The following is a 19,689-nucleotide window of genomic DNA, read 5'->3' on the forward strand; positions in this document are numbered from 1 at the left end:
AACACACCCCGAAGACCCAAAAGATCCAAAATACACTTAAATACGCCCGAAGACTCTTAAAGACACAGAGGAAACAAACTACCCTTAAGACCCAAAAGCCCCTGAAGACACCGAAGACCCAAAAGACCCAAAACACCCTGAAGACCCCAAAGACCCTTAAATACCATGAAAAACCAAAACACCCCAAAGACTCTTGAAGACCCAGTGAAAACAAAAGACCCTTAAGACCCAAAAGCCTCTGAAGACACCAAAGACCCTGAAGACCCAAAACACCCCGAAGACCCAACACACCCCGAAGACCCAAAAGATCCAAAATACACTTAAATACGCCCGAAGACTCTTAAAGACACAGAGGAAACAAACTACCCTTAAGACCCAAAAGCCCCTGAAGACACCGAAGACCCAAAAGACCCAAAACACCCTGAAGACCCCAAAGACCCTTAAATACCCTGAAAAACCAAAACACCCCAAAGACTCTTGAAGACCCAGTGAAAACAAAAGACCCTTAAGACCCAAAAGCCTCTGAAGACACCAAAGACCCTGAAGACCCAAAACACCTCAAATACCCTTAAAGGCCCAGAGGATCCAAAAGTCCCTGAAGACCCAAATGGCCCTGAAGACCCAAAACACCATGAAGACCTAAAATACACCGAAATGGTCAAAGATGCCTATCCCTCTGAAACGACATGTGGTGAGGCGCTCCGAGCGCGCTGAGTCACGCCAGTGTATAACAATGTAAAGATTAAGTGATGAGGTTTTTGGAGCAAAGTTCAAAGGTCAATGTCATAATAGGTCTATAACTTGAGTACGGCTGAAGAGATGTCGTTCAATCTTGGTACAGGTATGTATAATAATGTAAATATTAACTCATTAGACTTTGGGGTCAAGAGGTCAATGGTCAAAGTCTGTAATAGGTCTATAACTTGAGAACGGCAAAAGGGATCCAATTCAAATTTGGCACAGATATTGATAATGATGTTAAGATGAAATGATTAGATTTTGGGGTCAAGAGGTCAAAGGTCATGTCAGGTAAAAATGTGATATTTGTGAACAGCTGAAAGGGTTTAAATTAAAACTTGGTACACATGTGTACAATGATGTAAAGATTAACTGACTACATTTTGGGGTCAAGAGGTCAAAGTCTGTAATAGGTCTTTAAGTTGAGATGGCAAAAGGGAACTAATTCAAACTTGGTACAGATATGTATAATCATGTAAAGATTAATTGAGTAGATCTTGGGGTCAAGAGGTCAAAGGTCTGAGGGCATGCCAAGTAAAAATGTAATAACTTGAGAACAGCTGAATGGATTTAAAGCAAACTTGATACAAGTATTATAATGATGTAATAATGTGGGCGGAGACATATGTGGTGATGTCAAAGAGTGCCTTTCTAGTTCGGTAAAGGATCAATATTCATGAACCAGATTGTGAAACTTCATTCTCATAGCTTTGTTCCAAGGGCTCATTTTAGAATCCTCACTAAACCTCTGACAGTCTCCACTTGTATCTCGTTTGTCATGATATTCCCCGGAATGCTTTTTAAATACTCAGTAAGGGGTTTCTTGATCATCTCTGTTGCTCCAACTATCACTGGTACAATTTCAGCTTTCTTCAATTTCCAAATCCTCTTGGCCTCATTTTTCAGATCCTGATATTTGAGTATTTTCTTGGTCTATGAGGTATTTGGTCCAAAGTCATTGGGAACCGAACCCTCAATCAACAGTGCCATCTTTTCCTTTTTTGTGTGTTTGAGCACTACGTCCTGACAATGCTCTGCCTGGAATGTCCACAATTGATAGGATCATCTTGTCATGCATGAGCACTATATGTTAATTTTCAAGGATCGAGTTTGGTTTGTGTTTCCCCAATGTGAATAATGTCATGTTGCTTGAGGTGGGATGGGAATACAAAGATTTTTCACAAAAAGAACATTTGTTGGGCTTTTCCCCACTGTGAACAAAATAATGTGTCTTCAGTGCGGATGTAAATATAAAGGATTTTTCACAAACAGAACATTTGTGCGGCTTTTCTCCCCTGTGAATCAAATCATGGCTCTTGAATTTATATCTGCATATAAAGGATTTTTGACAAAAATAACAATTGTGTGGCTTTTCTACTTTGTGAACAAAACTATGTTTATTTAGCTCGGATCTGCTTACAAATAATTTTTCACAAAAATAACATTTGTGTGGCTATTCTCCCCTGTGAATGAACTGATGGTTCTTGAGTTGAGATTTCCATATGAAGGATTTTAGACAAAAAGAACATTTGTGCGGCGTTTCTACTTTGTGAATGAAAACATGCCGCTTTAGTTCGGATCTGCGTATGAAGGATTTGTGACAAAAAGTACATTTGTGCGGCTTTTCTACTTTGTGAATGAAAACATGCCGCTTTAGGTCGGATCTCCTTATAAAGGATTTTTGACAAAAGGAACATTTGTGTGGCTTTTCCCCACTGTGAATGAAATCATGTCTGTTTAGATTGGATGAGGATATAAAGGATTTTTGACAAACATGACATTTGTGTGGCTTTTCTCCCCTGTGAATCATCTCGTGTATGTTGAGGTAGGAAGAAGATGTAAAGGATTTCTCACAAATGGAGCATTTGTGGGGCTTTTCTCCACTGTGGTTCATCTCATGTATCTTGAGGTGGCATGGGAATAAAAAGGACTTTTGACAAACAGAGCATTTGTATGGCATTTCTCCACTGTGAATGAAATTATGTATTTTCAGTTTAGATCTGAGTAGGAAGGATTTTTGACAAACAGAACATTTGTGCGGCTTTTCCCCACTGTGAATCAACTCATGTATCTTGAGGTAGGAAGAGGATGTGAATGATTTCTCACAAATGGAACATTTGTGTGGCTTTTCCACCCAATGTTTCATCTCATGTGTCTTGAGCTGGCATGGGAATAAAAAGGACTTTTGACAAACAGAACATTTGTGTGGCTTTTCTCCTCTGTGAATGAAAGCATGTTTCTTCAGTTTAGATCTGTTCATGAAGGATTTTTGACAAACAGAACATTTGTGTGGCTTTTCTCCCCTGTGAATCTTCTCGTGTGTATTAAGGGAGGATGAAGTTCTGAAGGATTTCTCACAAATGGAGCATTTGTGCGGCTTTTCCCCACTGTGAATCAAATAATGTCTCTCCAGTTTAGATCTGCACATGAAGGATTTTTCATAAACAGAACATTTGTGTGGCTTTTCTTTCCTGTGAATCAAATCATGTCTCTTTAGGTGATATGACGATATGAATGATTTTTTACAAACAAAACATTTGTGTGGATTTTCTGCCTTGTGAGTCAACCCATGCCTCTTCAGGTCATATGACAACATGAAGGATTTTTTACAAACAGAACATTTGTGTGGCTTTTCTCCACTGTGAATCAAATAATGTGTCTTCAGTTTAGATCTGTATATGAAGGATTTTTCACAAACAGAACATTTGTGTGGCTTTTCCCCACTGTGAATCAAATAATGTGTCTTCAGTTTAGATCTGCATATGAAGGATTTTTTACAAACAGAACATTTGTGTGGCTTTTCTCCACTGTGAATCAAATAATGCCTCTTCAGTTGAGATCTGTATATGAAGGATTTTTCACAAACAGAACATTTGTGTGGCTTTTCTCCACTGTGAATCAAATAATGTGTCTTCAGTTTAGATCTGTATAAGAAGGATTTTTTACAAACAGAACATTTGTGTGGCTTTTCCACCATGTGAGTCAACCCATGCTTCTTCAAGTGTGATGGGGACAGAAAAGATTTTTGACAAACAGAACATTCATGCGCCATTTCTTTCGAGTGAATAATTCCATGCCTCTTTAATGCAAATGAAGTAGTGAAAGCTTCACCACAAATGGTACACTTGTGTGGATTTTCACCATTATGAATGATCTCATGTTTGCTTTGCAGAGTAGAAGTTTGAAATGTTCTATTGCAGAAAGAACATCTGTGTGGCTTATTTCCCACGTGAATCATCTCATGTACCTTTAGAAAAGAAGAAGTTCCAAAGGATTTTTCACAAAGTGAACACTTGTACAGCTTTTTGTCAGTTTGAATGTTCTCAGACGTCCCTAAGGTGGATGCAGAAATTGGGAAGGCTTTTTCAAAAACAGCATCTTGCTGTACATTATCACCAATGTGATTAATTTCACATTTCTTCACAGCAAATGAGGTTCTCCTCGTCTTATCCATGTTTCTTTTCAATACTGCATTGCATGAAAACGACCCAGCAGGACTTGAACTCAAATTTACAGGATGCTCCACAGATGTCTCTGCAACATAAGAAAAAAGAGAAGACAAAAACACGTTTATGTTTTCAAAAATTATCCCATCTTCAAAATATTTTTTGCATGGGATGGTGCAAAGGAAGGGCATGTGATAAGCAAAATGCATGTCAATGAATGTGATGATGGCCGTCACTTAAAGCTATGGAAGACCAACAGTGATATTGAACATGTTGAACTTTCAATAAGAATTGAATATTCCAATCCAATATCTCTATTGCAGCTGCTTGTGCCAGTGATACAACTGCATCCAATGTGCCAGCTTACCCACAGTCTATCAGTACTGAGGTAAGGGATTGGGTGATTGTGCTAAATATGATGGCAAGAGTTTTCCAGGGGAAGTGACCCAAATTATTGGTGATGACACAGAAGTTACTGTGATGGAATCAGTGCATAATGGTCTGTGGAGGTTGCCAGTACCAGCTGACATTCTTGACTCTAAGCCTCAGTATATGGTCTGCAAAACTGAACCTCCAGAAAATACAGGCACCATTATTCAATAATATTGTCGCGCAACTCTGATTAACACCAGAGTTGCGGATGCCGATCACGAAGGCTTTACTCCCGAGGTGAAAACTCAATGGCGGATTCCAAAACCAAAAGCTACCCCAAGCGCACGGGATGAAGGGAAGCGGCGAGAGCCACCGCAGCCTTAACTGTTAAAATCAACCACCTGGAAAACTGCGTTCAGGAATATATATAAAAATAATACAAGGGTTTATTCAGGAAAAGCAAGGACAGGAAAAGCACGGGCCGGTAATCTAGTGCCTAATTTGGGATCCCACACACACAGATATCAGAGACAAGACGAGGGGATATGAATACCAAAATAAAGACGTTCGTTATGTTATTGTGAATGCGGAGCTCGGCCTTATCTGGTCTCGTCGTTGGCTTTGGCCGCCGTCCAACATGCGGCTCCTTTCGTACCGCGGCACGCCTCGCTCCAAGTTCCAAAGCCCCGAGCACCACGCACCAAGCACCGATCACCACGAGGTCGACAGCAGGACAGCGAGCTCCAATCTGGCTACACCTCAGCCCAACACAGGGTCGGGATCTCTGAACGACTCGACTGGGCTGCTGAAGACAACTCCTCATATCGACTCGACTGCCCAATGGCGTTCGGCAACTGGCGTTCAGCAACTCCCTATGGCACAACTGCCAACTCTGCGAACTGCGCACTGCGAACTGCCAACGCAACTCGGGCTCTCTCTCTCTGCACTCGGGATCTGCCAACTCTCCTCGTGCGCACCTCTCGTTCTGAACTCGAACTGCTCAACTCTCCACTGTCCGAAAATGGCACTCCGCCCTCGTTAATATCCCCGGCCGGTGACGTCAGCATTGGCGCACTGCCAACCAATCAGAGCCTCCCCCGACTCGCCGGCTTGCCTGGTGTATGCCCACTACGCCACTCTCACTCTCCTTCTCTGTTCCTTGTGTTATAGCACACGTTGCTATGCGAGGTGGATAGGCCTGTCGGAGGAGTAAATGGTGGCGGCCATGTGGCGGTGTTCTGGCCTGATTTCTTCCTAGGTCATGTCAGGGGGGAGGGCGTTCTTTAGTGTTGTACGAAGGGATTCGTACGAAAGGACAGAGGTTTGGCTAACCAGGTGAGGACACACAGGGGCTTATTCTTAATCCCTACACTACCTATCACTCGAATCTCCTGATAGATTCACAATTATACATCTTAGCCGACAAAACGCCTACACACGACTTATTACAGGAAGTGTTCCTTACCGCGACATCTCGAAGCATGTTACCTACTCAGTTCTACTCTGCTCTACATATGAATGAATGAATGATCGTTTTAAGGCCATTTTCCCCGCTAGAGCGGGGGTTAGCCTTGCGGGCCCCATGACAATCATGGTTCCCTGTTCGAGGCAATGTTTTTATGGCCGGATGCCCTTCCTGACGCCAACCCTTGGTCATGCTCTTACGATGCGCAGGGATACGGTGTACCTATTCTAAATTGGGGTACACACCGTGATCATTCATCCCAGCAAGCTGGTACTCAATTTGCCGACCTCGGAAGGATGACAGGCTGAGTCAACCCCCCTGGCGTTAATTCAGCGATTGACCCGGATTCGAAAACAGGATCCAAGGATCCCAAGCCGGCACCCTAACCGCTTAGCCAACACCAGGCTACATAACAACACAGAAATACATATCACTACCCAAATTCATAACAATATGAAGCTTTAGCAGACTATATTTGGTTTCATGTGTTCCATGAAAAGGATGACTTCATATCTCGAAAATTAGAAGATTTGCACGATATAAATACTGTAACAAGAGTTGTAATCATAATTTATCTCGTGTCTAGCATTTGTACACTGTACTTGACTTTCTGTGTGAAACAACTCTGTGATTTTAAGGCTACAGAAGCAAGTTTTTTTTGTTTTACGGTTTTATCGCTTCACCGTGTTGTGTTTTCAAGTGGTATTTCATGGAAAGGGGAAGGTATTCCGGTTTGAAAAGTTTTGGATTACCTCATGAAAATTGAGCTTTGTTGAAGAAATAAAAAGCATCTTTCATACCAATAAGAGCAAAAATATATGTTGCATGCTGGGATAAGTTTTTTTGTGTGTGTGTGTGTGTGTGTGTGTGTGTGTGTGTGTGTGTGTGTGTGTGTGTGTGTGTGTGTGTGTGTGTGTGTGTGTATACAAGATCGAGGCTCGTGTAAGAGCTAACATAAATCACAAAAAAAGGAAAACCGGACACAAAAACATACAATAAAGGGAGCGGGAGACAAGATGGGGAGAGAGAGGGAAGCACACAAGTACAACAGCAGAGAACAGGGACAACGGAAGATCCATGGGAGGGAGAGGGCTTGGGGGGAGGAGGCATGAGAAGGCAGGGGAGGGGTGGGGAGGGGTGGGAAAGGTATAAAACACATGGACACCGCTAGAACTTCCAGGAAGGAAAGAAGTCGGGATTTCAAAAAAAAGTGGATCTTGGGTGAATTAACAGGTGTCGAAGAGATCGAGGTTTTGGATGGGGGAAGACAAGAGATGGTGGTGAACAGCTGTTTTAAAGACCTGAAGGGAGGAGTGGGATTGAAGAGAGTGAGGGAGTTTGTTCCAGAGGCAGGAGAAAAGAGGAATGAAAGAGTGCAGGTGAACAGAGAGTCTTGATTTTGGCAATTTCACCAGAAGAGGGTTACTGGCAGATCTTGTGTGACCTGTAGGAATATTTGGGGGACAGAGCACAGATAGACCTGGGGGAGCTATGCCAGATAGGAGTCTGTAGAAGACAGAAAGACCACCTACCTGCCTGTGGTGAGTGAGTGAGTGAAAGGCCCTCGGAGTTAGCTTCATCGTAGGAGATTTCACTGATTCTGAAAGCTTTGGTTTCAACAGCGTTAAGACGAGGTAGGTGTGAGGCAGGAGCACCAGCCCAGAGGGGAGAACAGTATTCCATTGAGCTGCGGATGAAAGCCTTGTATGTGGTGAGGAGCTCAGGTGTGCCAAGGAAGGACTTCACACGATGAAGGATGCCCAGTCGGCGACTGGCTTTGGAGGCCAGCTTGGAAATGTGGTTTTCCCAGGAAAGATCATGGCAGATTGTGAGACCCAAGAGCTTGAGTGACAGAACTTCTTGGAGAGGATTGTTCAGAAAGTAGATGGGAGGGTTGTCCAGACGGTCTTTTCGGAGAGATATCGTGAGAGTGTGAGATTTGTCAGGATTGAAAGACATGTTCCACGAGTTTGACCAGTCTGTGATTTTGTCCAGGTCTGCAGAGAGTGAAGATGCTGCAGACTGCCAATCTGGTGGATGAGGAATGGAGCGGCAGAGAGTGGAGTCATCAGCAAAGAGATAGAGAGGGTTTTCCAGAGAGTCGGAGAGATCATTGATGAAGACCAGAAAAAGCACAGGGCCCAGAACACTATCTTGGGGAACTCCAGCCTGAACAGGAAGGGGAGATGAGAGAAACCCATTCATTTTGAGAGAAATGAGTTTGCGTGTAATGGCCATAAATTGGCTTTTTCTTGTCACCTAACCAGCTCATTCACCTAGTTTTGTCATAACTCATTCACAACTTTTCACTCCTCAGCCGAAATTGGGCGAAGGGGTATTGTCGTCACAGGCGTCGCCTGGGCGTCCGTCAACTTTTGGTTTCCATCAATTTCAAGGAGAACGGCTTGTCCGATTAAATCTATTTTGGCAGTGTGTGTTGGGGTTGAGTAGAGAAAGGTTCCTTTCGAAAATGGGCGCCCTGGGATTTTCAATATGGCCGCCACGGCAGCCATCTTGAAATTGGTTTCTGTCAATTTCGAGCAGAATGGCTTGTGCGATTAAATTTATTTTTGCAGTGTGTGTTGGGGTTGAGTAGAGGGAGGTTCCTTTCGAAAATGGGCATACTGCGATTTTCAATATGGCCGCCACGGTAGCCATCTTGAAATTGGTTTCCGTCAATTTTGAGCAGAACGGCTTGTCCGATTAAATCCATGTTTGCAGTGTGTGTTGGGGTTGAGTAGAGGAAGCTGCTTTTCGAAAATGGGCGCGCTGGGATTTTCAATATGGCCGCCACGGCAGCCATCTTGAAATTGGTTTCCGTCAATTTTGAGCAGAACGGCTTGTCCGATTAAATCCATTTTTGCAGTGTTTGTTGGGGTTGAGTCGAGGAAGGTTCCCTTCGAAAATGGGCGCGCTGCGATTTTCAATGTGGCCGCCATGGCAGCCATCTTGAAATTAGCTTCCAGCATGCATTGGCCGAGGGGTTACGCCCGCATTGCGGTGCTATTTATTTAAATATTGTGCTATATATAGTTTTTGGCAGCATCTTTCAATGATGAATAATCACTTAAAAATTTAATACCTTCACGTATCCGGCTGGATTCAAATCTTCACCATAATCAAATCAATTTGTCCGAATCACACGACACCGATCAATTCATCCAAACTGACGTTTGTAGACATACAGAAGTGAACCAGTTGCTTATCCCCCACTTTTTTCACTTTGCAATCATGGGGTAACAATCGAAAAGTTAAAACAGACATCTTCAAAAAGAATATTGGCATATTAAGTGATAGATACTGTTACATTTCTTGTGTTAGAAGCAGTCGCTAGATTCTTCGATTTATCCATTCATGTTTAATTTTAGATTTTCTTTTCCTGTATTGGGGTTTTAAGGTAAAGAATCACCCAAAAGTTTTTCCCACGAGGTCGATAAAATCAAAATTATTTGATCAAAGATGATTGAGAGAAGTGCATCTTTCTTCAATGTTCACAAAGAGTGCTTATTGCTGTTCTTTTATGCCAATGCTGCAGGAAACGATTCACTGAGGCCTGTTGAGAGACAGGCTGAACAAATAAATTAAAAACTTCAATCATCTTTGTTGATGAGAAGGCATCTCTCCTTCATTTCAGAACATTATCATGTTTGTGTCATCTAAAGTCTAAACTACCTTTTGTTTTTTCATTAAATAAGGAAGTAATTTAGCCCTGGTGTTGGGCTAGCGGCTAGGGTGCCAGCTTAGGATAAACCAAGCATCCTGGGTTCGAATCCCGGTCGATCGCTGAATTAACGCCAGGGGGGTTGACTCAGCCTGTCATCCTTCCGAGGTCGGCTAATTGAGTACCAGTTCACTGGTTATTCCCTGTTTGTCGTTAAAAGGCGGCAAAAAGGGTTCACGTCAGGAAGGGCATCCGGCCGTAAAACATTGCTTCAAAAAGGGGACCAAAAAAACAACAACAACCACGGTTCCCGAAAAAGGCCAACCCCCGCTTTGCGGGGAAAAATGGCCTCTAAAGGTGGTTATTTTTATATATATTTAAGGAAGTAAGTTAATAACAAAACAAAGAAACAAACATCCATTCATATCTGAATGGTTTTTTATTTATTTATCCAATCTTTACTGAAAATTGATTAATATTCAAGAATATATTTGAGGTTGAATGAAAGAGCGGTTCGGGATTATTAAATTGACATTCATGCAACAACGGATCAAAAGAGGACAATAATCCAAAATAGGAAAGAAAAGTCGGCAAAAAGTAGGCCTTCTGAGCACGGTATGCCGCATTGCAGCATATTGACACGGAATTGGGAGGGAGTGGTGTACAATAATTGATTGATTAATTGCATAATTAAAATAAATCAATAGTAATCATAAAATAATTAATTTCTTGATCAATTGACAAATAGCATACCGAAACCACCACTGCTTCATCTGAATCCGTAAGTTTTTGAAAATTAATTAATCGGAAAAAAGTTAAACAATTAATCAACTCAATCAAATCAAATCAAAAGTTAAAGTTAAATAATTAATAATCAATAAAGAATTAATTAATCAAGTTAAAGCCAAATAATTGGCTTTCCGCTTCCGGTTTCTCGATCGAGGTGGCGACTTTTGTTCTCTCAGGGCATCAAAAGTGAAGTTATTTTTCCATTCGTGTGTTTGTCAAATTTCCACTCGTTATTTTATCGTCGATGCGTTATTGTTTGTTTCGAGTTAGTTTTGGTTTGAATTTCCTGTAACTCGTCATTAATTAATTGTTTTCTGTTCACTCCGCGTGCGCGGCCTTGTAGCCTTGTAGCCTGAGGCTTTCCTCGTCGAAGTTTGTTAACTTAAGTTCCTCACTTCGCTGTTTTTGCTTGGTTCTTAGATTTTTCCCTTCTCCCCAAAACTTCCCCGAACATCTACTCTTTGTCTAACGTTTTAAATCCGCCCCCCCCCTGAAAAAAAAAAAAAAAAAAAAAAAAAACATTTATTGCCTTGTCTCCACGTGTGCTGTTTCGTGTGCTTCTGTCCACGTGTGCTGTCTCGCCCCGCCCCCATTATCGCCTTGCCTTCCACCTTTTGCCCTGTTCAGGTGACTCGTCTATGTCCCTCTAGGCTTCCTCTCCCCATCGGTATTTTGTGAATACTGTATAAGATTGTTTTTTGTTTTTGTTTGATTGTAAGTTGTTTAAATGCCAAAATGGTTAAACTGCCAAAATTAAGACTTTCTGCTCACCTTCACTCCTTCAATTCCGCTTTTCTCCCGCCTCTGGAACAAACTCCTGCACTCTCTTCAATCCCACTCCACCCTCCAGGTCTTTAAAACAGCTGTTCACCACCATCTCTTATCTTCCCCCATCCAAAACCTTGATATTTTCTACCCCCGCTAATTTCACCCCAAATCCACTTTTTTGAGGTGACTTTTGTCTTCTTTCCTGGAAGTCCTTGGTATCCTTGCGTTTTATACCTATCCTGCCTCCCCCCAGGCCCTCTCCCTCCCGCACTTCTCCCTGCTCTCAGGTGTTGTGTTTGTGTGCTTCCCCTCCTCTCCCCATCTTGTCTTCCGCTCCCTCTTTTTGTATGTTTTGTTTGTCTGGTTGATTTCCCTGCAAATATCTGCTGCTATTCTTCTGCTCCACTCGGTTCTTCTGATCATGTGCTTGTTAAAGTGGACATCTCTCTGGTCATTCTCAGAGAGCGTCCTCAACATTGACGAGTCTGGCATTTCACTCAGGCCGACTGGCACGGTCTTCAAGCAGTCATCAATCATCTGGACTGGTCTCCCATCTCTACTGCCTCTGCCATCAATTCTTCCTGGGAATTTTTCCAAAGCAAACTGCTCTCTCTCATGCACAGATTTATCCCATCTCGTCTTCAGTTGTCTTACCCCTCTTCCCGTCCATGGTACACTGAATCTTGTGGCGAGGCAGTTGCCCTGAAACAACTTGCCTTTGCCTCGTGGAAGGCTAATCCAACTGAAGGCAATCTCAGTTCCTTCCACCAAGCTCGGAACAAGTGTGTGTCTCCCATCAGGAGAGCCAGGAAGCACTATCTCTCCACACTCAAGAATTAACTCTCAAACCTGTCTCCTTCCTCCAAATCCTGGTGGCGTCTGGTCAAATCCGTTTCTGGGGTTTGTTCCCCCTCCATCCTCCCCCTTACCCCAAATGGCTACACAGTTGACACCGCACGTGACAAAGCCGAAGGCCTCAACTCTGTGTTTGCCTCAAAATCTTGTGTCCCAAACCCATCTCTCTCTGTTCCCACATTACTCAGTCGAACCCAACTGCTCATGGACTCTGTGTCCTTCTCTCCTGACAAGGTGGAGAAGTCTTTGTCAAACCTCGACTCTGATTCTGCAACTGGACCAGACGGCTCTGCCGGGTCCTAATACGGCAGCCGGCAGCCCACGGGTCCTAAAATCCTGCTCTGCCGCTCTATCTCACCCTCTCTCTGTTCTCTTCACCCTCTCTTTTGCTCAAGGTCATCTGCCATCATCTTGGAAATCAGCAAACATTACCGCTTTACACAAAAAGGTGCAAAAACAGACCCTTGCAACTACAGACCCATCAGCCTGCTCTCAATTATCAGCAAAGTCATGGAATCCATCATTGCATCGGATATCAAATCCTTCCTCTTCTCCAATGGCTTGATCTTCGATCATCAATTTGGATTCAGACCAGGTCATTCTACCCTGGACATGCTGCTTCTGCTGTCTCAACAATGGATGGAGGTCCTCAATGCAAAACCGGAAATCAGAGCTGTCTCCCTTGACATATCACGTGCCTTTGATATGGTCCGGCACCCAGCTCTGCTCACCAAACTCTCCTCCAATGGTATCCATGGAAATCTCCACGCATGGCTTGCGGACTTCCTCTCTGGACGTAGTCAACGTGTGACCCTGAATGGATTTCTCTCATCTCCCCTTCCTGTTCAGGCTGGAGTTCCACAAGGCAGTGTTCTGGGCCCTGTGCTTTTTTTGGTCTTCATCAATGATCTCTCCGATTCTCTGGAAAATCCTGTCTATCTCTTTGCTGATTACTCCACTCTCTGCCGCTCCATACATCATCCCTCAGATCAGCAGTCTGCAGCCTCCTCACTCTCTGCAGACCTGGACAAAATCACAGTCTGGTCAAACCAGTGGAACATGTCTTTCAATATTGACAAATCTCACACTCTCACGATGTCTCTCCGAAAAGACCGACTGGAAAACCCTCACATCTACTTTCTCAACAATCCTCTCCAAGAAGTTCTGTCGCTCAAGCTTTTGGGTCTCACTACCTGCCATTCTCTTTCCTGGGAAAACCACATTTCCAAGCTGGCCTCCAAAGCCAGTCGCCGACTGGGCATCCTGCGTCGTGCGAAGTCCTTCCTTGGCACACCTGAGCTCCTCACCACATACAAGGCTTTCATCCACAGCTCAATGGAATACTGTACTCCCCTCTGGGTCGGTGCTCCTGCCTCACACCTAGCTCGCCTTAACGCTGTTGAAACCAAAGCTTTCAGAATCATTGGAATCTCCCGCGATGAAGCTAACTCCGAGGGCCTTTCACTCACTCATCGCAGGCAGGTTGGTGGTCTTTCTGTCTTCTACCGACTCCTCTCCGGCCTTGCTCCCCCAGCTCTCTCTGTGCTCTGTCCCCCAAATATTCCTGCAGGTCGTACAAGATCTGCCAGCAACCCTCTTATGGTTAAACTGCCAAAATCAAGAGTCTCTGCTCACCTTCACTCTTTCATTCCTCTTTTCTCCCGCCTCTGGAATAAACTCCCCCACTCTCTTCAATCCCACTCCTCCCTCCAGGTCTTTAAAACAGCTGTTCACCACCATCTCTTATCTTCCCCCATCCAAAACCTTGATCTTTTCTACCCCTGTTAATTCGTCCCAGATCCACTTTTTTGAAATACCGACTTCTTTCTTTGAAGTCCTCGCAGTGTCCATGTGTTTTTTTTTTTACCTCTCCCACCTCCCCCTCCCCCATTCCCATGCCTCCTCCCCCCAAGCCCTCTCTCTCCCACAGATCTCCCTGCTCTCCATCTTGTCTCCCGCTCTCTTTATCATATCTTTTATGTGTCAGTTTGTCTTTTTTATTGATCAATGTTATCTCTTACACAAGCCTCGATCTTGCATACAAAACAAACAAATAAACAAAAAACACCACCGTTTCATCCAAACCTGTAACTTTTTGAAAATTAATGAAGCAGTTTTTTTTGTTTTTTTTGTATACAGAGTCGAGGCTCGTGAAAGAGCTAACATTTATCAAACAAACAAATCAAACAAACAAGCAAACAAAGTATATAAAAAGGGGAGCAGTTGACAAGATGGGGAGAGAAGGGGAGGAAGCACACAAACACAACATTTGAGAGCAGGGACATCGGGAGATGTGTGGGAGGGAGAGGGCCTAGGGGGAGGCAGGATAGGTATAAAACGCAAGGACACCAAGGACTTCCAGGAAAGAAGACAAAAGTCACCTCAAAAAAGTGGATTTGGGGTGAAATTAGCAGGGGTAGAAAAGATCAAGGTTTTGGATTGGGGAAGATAAGAGATGGTGGTGAACAGCCGTTTTAAAGACCTGGAGGGAGGAGTGGGATTGAAGAGAGTGAGGGAGTTTGTTCCAGAGGTGGGAGAAAAGAGGAATGAAGGAGTGATGATTGAATAATTCAATAATTATTCGATTAATCAGGAAATCAAAAACTACCCTTTACAGCCAAATCACTTGATTATTGTCATGTCCAAATATCATCTTCCTAGCTCAAAAGGTGCCTGAGATATTGCCCTGATGAGAAAGTAACTAAATAAGTGATTAATAAATCGATAATAATTAAGGAATCAAATTCTTGATTAATTCAAAAATAACTAGAGCAATGCGACTGTGTCGCCAATATGCCTCTGCATAGTCCCCACAACAGGTAGATGCCCTCGTTTACTGCCCTAAAAATAAGCAATTTCAATTGAAATCCCTTCAGCTGTTTTCAAATGTCACATTTTCACCAGCCATGACAGGTTTCACATTGATAGGTGAAGCGGTTTCAGAGAAGGGATTTTTTAAATATCGGCTTTCAAGCTAATATGGCTGCCATACCACATGACATATGACCTTCATAAATGTAGTATGGGTCGGAGATCACGTTTGTGAAGTTTCATGTTGATCGGATGAGGTTCGTTTTTCTATCCAAAATGGCTGCCAAACCATGTGACCGACAACATCATCATTTTCAAACTATATGCAATAATGGTGCTCGATGATATTTGGAAAATTTCGCATCAATAGGGCAAGCGGTTTCAAAGAAATAATCTACATAATAATAGCGTAAGGACTCGACTTTGTTATCCCTTTTACGCCACACGCAGTGACCCGATGCCCACGGCACTAATGGATTTACGATCTACAAACCGCGCTCTTTGTTTATCACATACAGCCATACTCGAAAAATCTGAATTAGCCGACGTTGGGGGCCAAAAGCATCCGGTTAACTGCCGATACGACGCCATCTTATGACGCCATCGTATTGGCGTCTGCTGGGCGAAGGCGAAAGCAAGCCGTCCACTGAGTGGACAATCCAGAGCATGCATTTGTGCCGGTCTCGGCGATCGTTGTTCATATACGCACTCTTCATTCTCATCTTTCTTCCTAAATCTTACTCGGACAAGCAAATCCCCTATGCCATCCATAATGGTACACTCTATCCATACACCACATCCTCCCTTCCGTGGATGTTCCACGGGTTTCGGCTAGTGATTTAATATTTCCCTTCAATCCAATATGGCGACCACACATGTGACCAATGAGGTTTTTGTGATCATCTTTTAAACGCCATGCCTAGTCAATGGCGCACATAAGGTTTTGAGTAATCAATTTGGTGGTTTGGGAGAAGATTATTTTTTAAGGTTTTAGGTTAAAACCAATATGACTGCCAAGCCATGTGACCTATGATGTCATCTTATGATAATAGAGCAAACGTAAATGGTTATGTATGTTTATATGCCACCAAAACGTCTTCTTCTTCTAATAAAAAAACCCACACAAAACAGTCCATGAACTCTTAATTACGTTTAGACTGCTGAGCCCCCTCAGACCTTTGACGACCCTTTAAGTCCCCCAATACCCTTAAGACCACCAAGACCCCTGAAGATCCAAAAGACCCCAAAAACCCCCTGAAGACCCCAAAGACCCAAAACACCCTGTAGGACCAAAACACCCCGAAGACCCAAAACACCCCGAAGACCCAAAACACCCCGAAGACCCAAAACACCCCGAAGACCCAAAACACCCCCCGAAGACCCAAAACACCCTGAAGACCCAAAACACCCGAAGACCCAAAACAACCCGAAGACCCAAAACACTCCGAAGACCCAAAACACCCCGAAGACCCAAAATAACCCGAAGACCCAAAACACCCGAAGACCCAAAACACCAAAAAGACCCAAAACACCCCGAAGAGCCCGAAGACCACAAAGATCCTATTAGACCCAAAATAACCCAAAGACCCAAAACACCCCAAAGACCCAAAAGACCCAAAACACCCCAAAGACCAAAATACCCGGAAGACCCAAAAAGACCCCGAAGACCCAAAATACCCCAAAGACCCAAAATACCCCAAAGACCCAAAACACCCCAAAGACCCAAAACACCCTGAAGACCCCAAAGACCCTTTCGACCCAAAAGACCCTTAAATACCCTGAAGACCCAAAACACCCCAAAGACCCTTAAAGACCCAGAGGAACCAAAAGACCCTTAAGACCCTAAAGTCTTAGCACGTACTTGCATAACACTTACTTGCATAACATAACTTGCATAACTTGTACTTGCATAACACGCGAGCGCGAGAAGTTAAGCGAACGCGAATTTGGCCCCAAAATGGCTCCCTGAGTCACGTGACCGTATTTTTCCAGATCGTCATGTCGTAACTCTCTGTATAAAGGGATTCTACTTCTCCCACCCCCCACCCCCTCACCCCCCCCCCCCTTCCCACGCCTCCTCCCCCCAAGCCCTCTCCCTCCCACACATCTCCCTGCTCTCAAATGTTGTGTTTGTGTGCTTCCCCTTTTCTCCCCATTTTGTCTTCCGCTCCCTCTTTTTATATATTTTGTTTGTCTGGTTGATTTGTTTGTGAAATAAATGTTAGCTCTTTCACGAGCCTCGATTCAGTATACAAAAAAAAAAGAAGAAAAAAAAAAGTCCCTGAAGACCCAAAAAACCCAAATACCCTTAAAGGCCCAGAGGATCCAAAATACCCTGAAGACCCAAATGGTCCTGAAGACTCAAAACACCATGAAGACCCAAAAGACCATGAAGACCCAAAAGACACCAAAATCATCAGAGCTGCCTATCCCTCGGAAACGAAGTGTGGTGAGGAACGCGGAGCAAGACGAGTCACACTTGTAAATTTAATATTTCAATACAAATGGGCCATCGATCATGTGCATGCAATTTCAGATTTTAAGGATGAGGAATTCGATGAAAACATTTTTGGCTGGAATACCACTTCACCTATGATGTCATCATTATCATGCTTTTGTTCCCCATTGGGAGTACATGACGATGTTTGTTTGTTTTTTTTCCAAAAAAAATTCCATTTTTAATTTGATATGCAAGTTTCAGTTTCAAATTTTTCCATTCAGCGGTTTCCGATAAATACTTTTTAAATTATTTGCGTTTAATCCAAGATTTACTGACCAGATATGCAAATCCTCTTCAAATTTCAAGTAAATTGGATGAAAATTGAGGATCTTTAGAAATTTCACAAAGTTGGTGACCTTTGACCTATGTTGACCTTTTGACACCAAAAGCAAAATGCTTCTTGCATATGACGAACTCTACCTTTTGGTGAAGTTTATGAGATCGGTTAAAAATTGTGACCTGTCGGCGACAGACAGAGCATAACGCACAAAACCGACCAACATACTTGAAACATCTACGATTTTCGCAAGTAACAAACAAGCAAGAAAACAAATAAACCGAGCAAAAACTAAGCTCGGTGCCCGGCGATGACGTCATACAGCGCCTGGAGATGGAATAGGAAAGGTGTGGTGCACAACAAAAGACCCTGAAGACCCAAATGGTCCTGAAGACTCAAAACACCATGAAGACCCAAAAGACACCAAAATCATCAAAGATGCCTATCCCTCTGAAACGAAGTGTGGTGAGGAACGCGGAGCGTGTGTTATAAAACATTCATTTGGTTAAAAACACTCGGGAATGAGTGAGAGTTTCATTAATTTCTCACCTTCTGTTATGAAGGAATCTTCACACGGTTCTTCCTTCACATGAGTGATGTTCAACATCTGTGGAACGTTACCATGGAACCCTCGGGGTATCACTCGACCCGTTTCATCTGAGGGGAAATGGAATGACGTCACGGCCGTGGAGGATTTTAAATACCGAGTACATCTTGTGGGAATTCAAATAGTTTTCTCATTGATAAAATAATAAATTGAAAACGTAGTTTAAATTCGACGAATAAATGTTTAAATGTCGTTATGGACTCGCCTTGTGAAGAACAATTCTCCCCAAGTTCAAGTTTCACCTTCACCTCCTCATTTAAATCTACAACAAGATAAATCGAGTCTGAAACCAAACTCAACACACCCGATCCCGCCATTCCCATCATCCAGTATCGTCATCTTCAACTTGTACAATGTTATTATGTATTCTTACCTGATGAGGGGAAACCACCTGCAGGTTCAGGTTCCACCTTCACCACCACTATAGGATCTGCAGAGAAACAAAACCTGTTTTAAACAAACATCAACCTCGGAGTTGTTAATTTAAGACAAACTACTGTAGTTTTAAACTCTTCCTTTATTTTCTCTCCTCCATATTTATCCACGTGGTTTCTCCATCATGAGAGAACCCCGTACCTGGTTCCTGGTCCGTCCCGTCCCCTCCATCACGAAGCTTCTGAACGTCGAGGATCCTGAACCCGCAGATCCATGGACCCCTCCAGGACCCCCCGTGTTCCCTCCATCAGAGACCGACTTGGAGTCCGAGGAGTTGGGATCGTGGGTGCAGATCGGGGGATCTCGATCCATGACCATCAATCACCACAGGGTTACACAACTGATCCCGTCGGACGTCGGTTGATCTTCGTCTCTTCTCTTCACAACCACAAAAATAAATTAAATTACCAGTGGATATGAAAATAATTCAGGTGAACTATTGTTGTTATTGTTACACACATGTTATTCCCAAAATGAACACATCCGATATCAACAATTCTTGTTTTACTTTCACAGAGCAAGAGGTGAAAAGGAAGGCGGGAGGATGTACAAGCCCAGCTTAAATATACACCGACAATGAGATCCTGCACCGACATCTCATTTATTTCTTTGTGGACAAAACAGTTGATAAAGGAAATTCATAAGTGTAATAGATAATTAAATGGCACCAACAAAGAAACCAAAACACCATCACAGCAGATTCGTTGGGGACATTTAATTATTATGTACGCAAATTTGGGATATTGTGGTGCGGGAGCACACACGATGAACAAAGGTAGGCCACAACGCTTTGGTTATCATCGAGCTCTTTATTCATTGCTCACTCATCCGCACTGGAGCGCTCCGGGCTGCGCGCCCGGTGCATATCCCGCGGCCACGCCTACCCCTCGGGCGTGGCCGCCACCCACTTGGTACGTGGAATGATGCCCTCACGCCAGTGAGCTTTCGTGTCTGCCACACGCGCC

At 43.5% G+C, this 19,689-nt stretch overlaps 1 protein-coding gene across 1 annotated transcript in view; it reads right to left on the reverse strand.

Annotated features, from left to right (window-relative positions):
- The window catches only part of LOC137428670 (uncharacterized), a 30,803-nt gene extending 11,849 nt beyond the window's left edge, over nucleotides 1-18,954 (reverse strand). The window contains exons 1-5 of the mRNA XM_078777051.1: nucleotides 18,866-18,954; nucleotides 18,663-18,719; nucleotides 18,495-18,551; nucleotides 18,232-18,339; nucleotides 3,685-4,272 (exon numbers count right to left, since the gene is read on the reverse strand). Coding sequence (XP_078633177.1) covers nucleotides 3,685-4,272; nucleotides 18,232-18,289 — 646 coding nt within the window. The 5' untranslated portion in view covers nucleotides 18,290-18,339; nucleotides 18,495-18,551; nucleotides 18,663-18,719; nucleotides 18,866-18,954. The remainder of the gene's footprint in view (nucleotides 1-3,684; nucleotides 4,273-18,231; nucleotides 18,340-18,494; nucleotides 18,552-18,662; nucleotides 18,720-18,865) is intronic.
- Nucleotides 18,955-19,689: the final 735 nt, after the last annotated feature.

This window comes from Myxine glutinosa, chromosome 5, assembly GCF_964187855.1.
Source record: "Myxine glutinosa chromosome 5, kmMyxGlut1.1, whole genome shotgun sequence".
Taxonomy (NCBI): Eukaryota; Metazoa; Chordata; class Myxini; order Myxiniformes; family Myxinidae; genus Myxine; species Myxine glutinosa.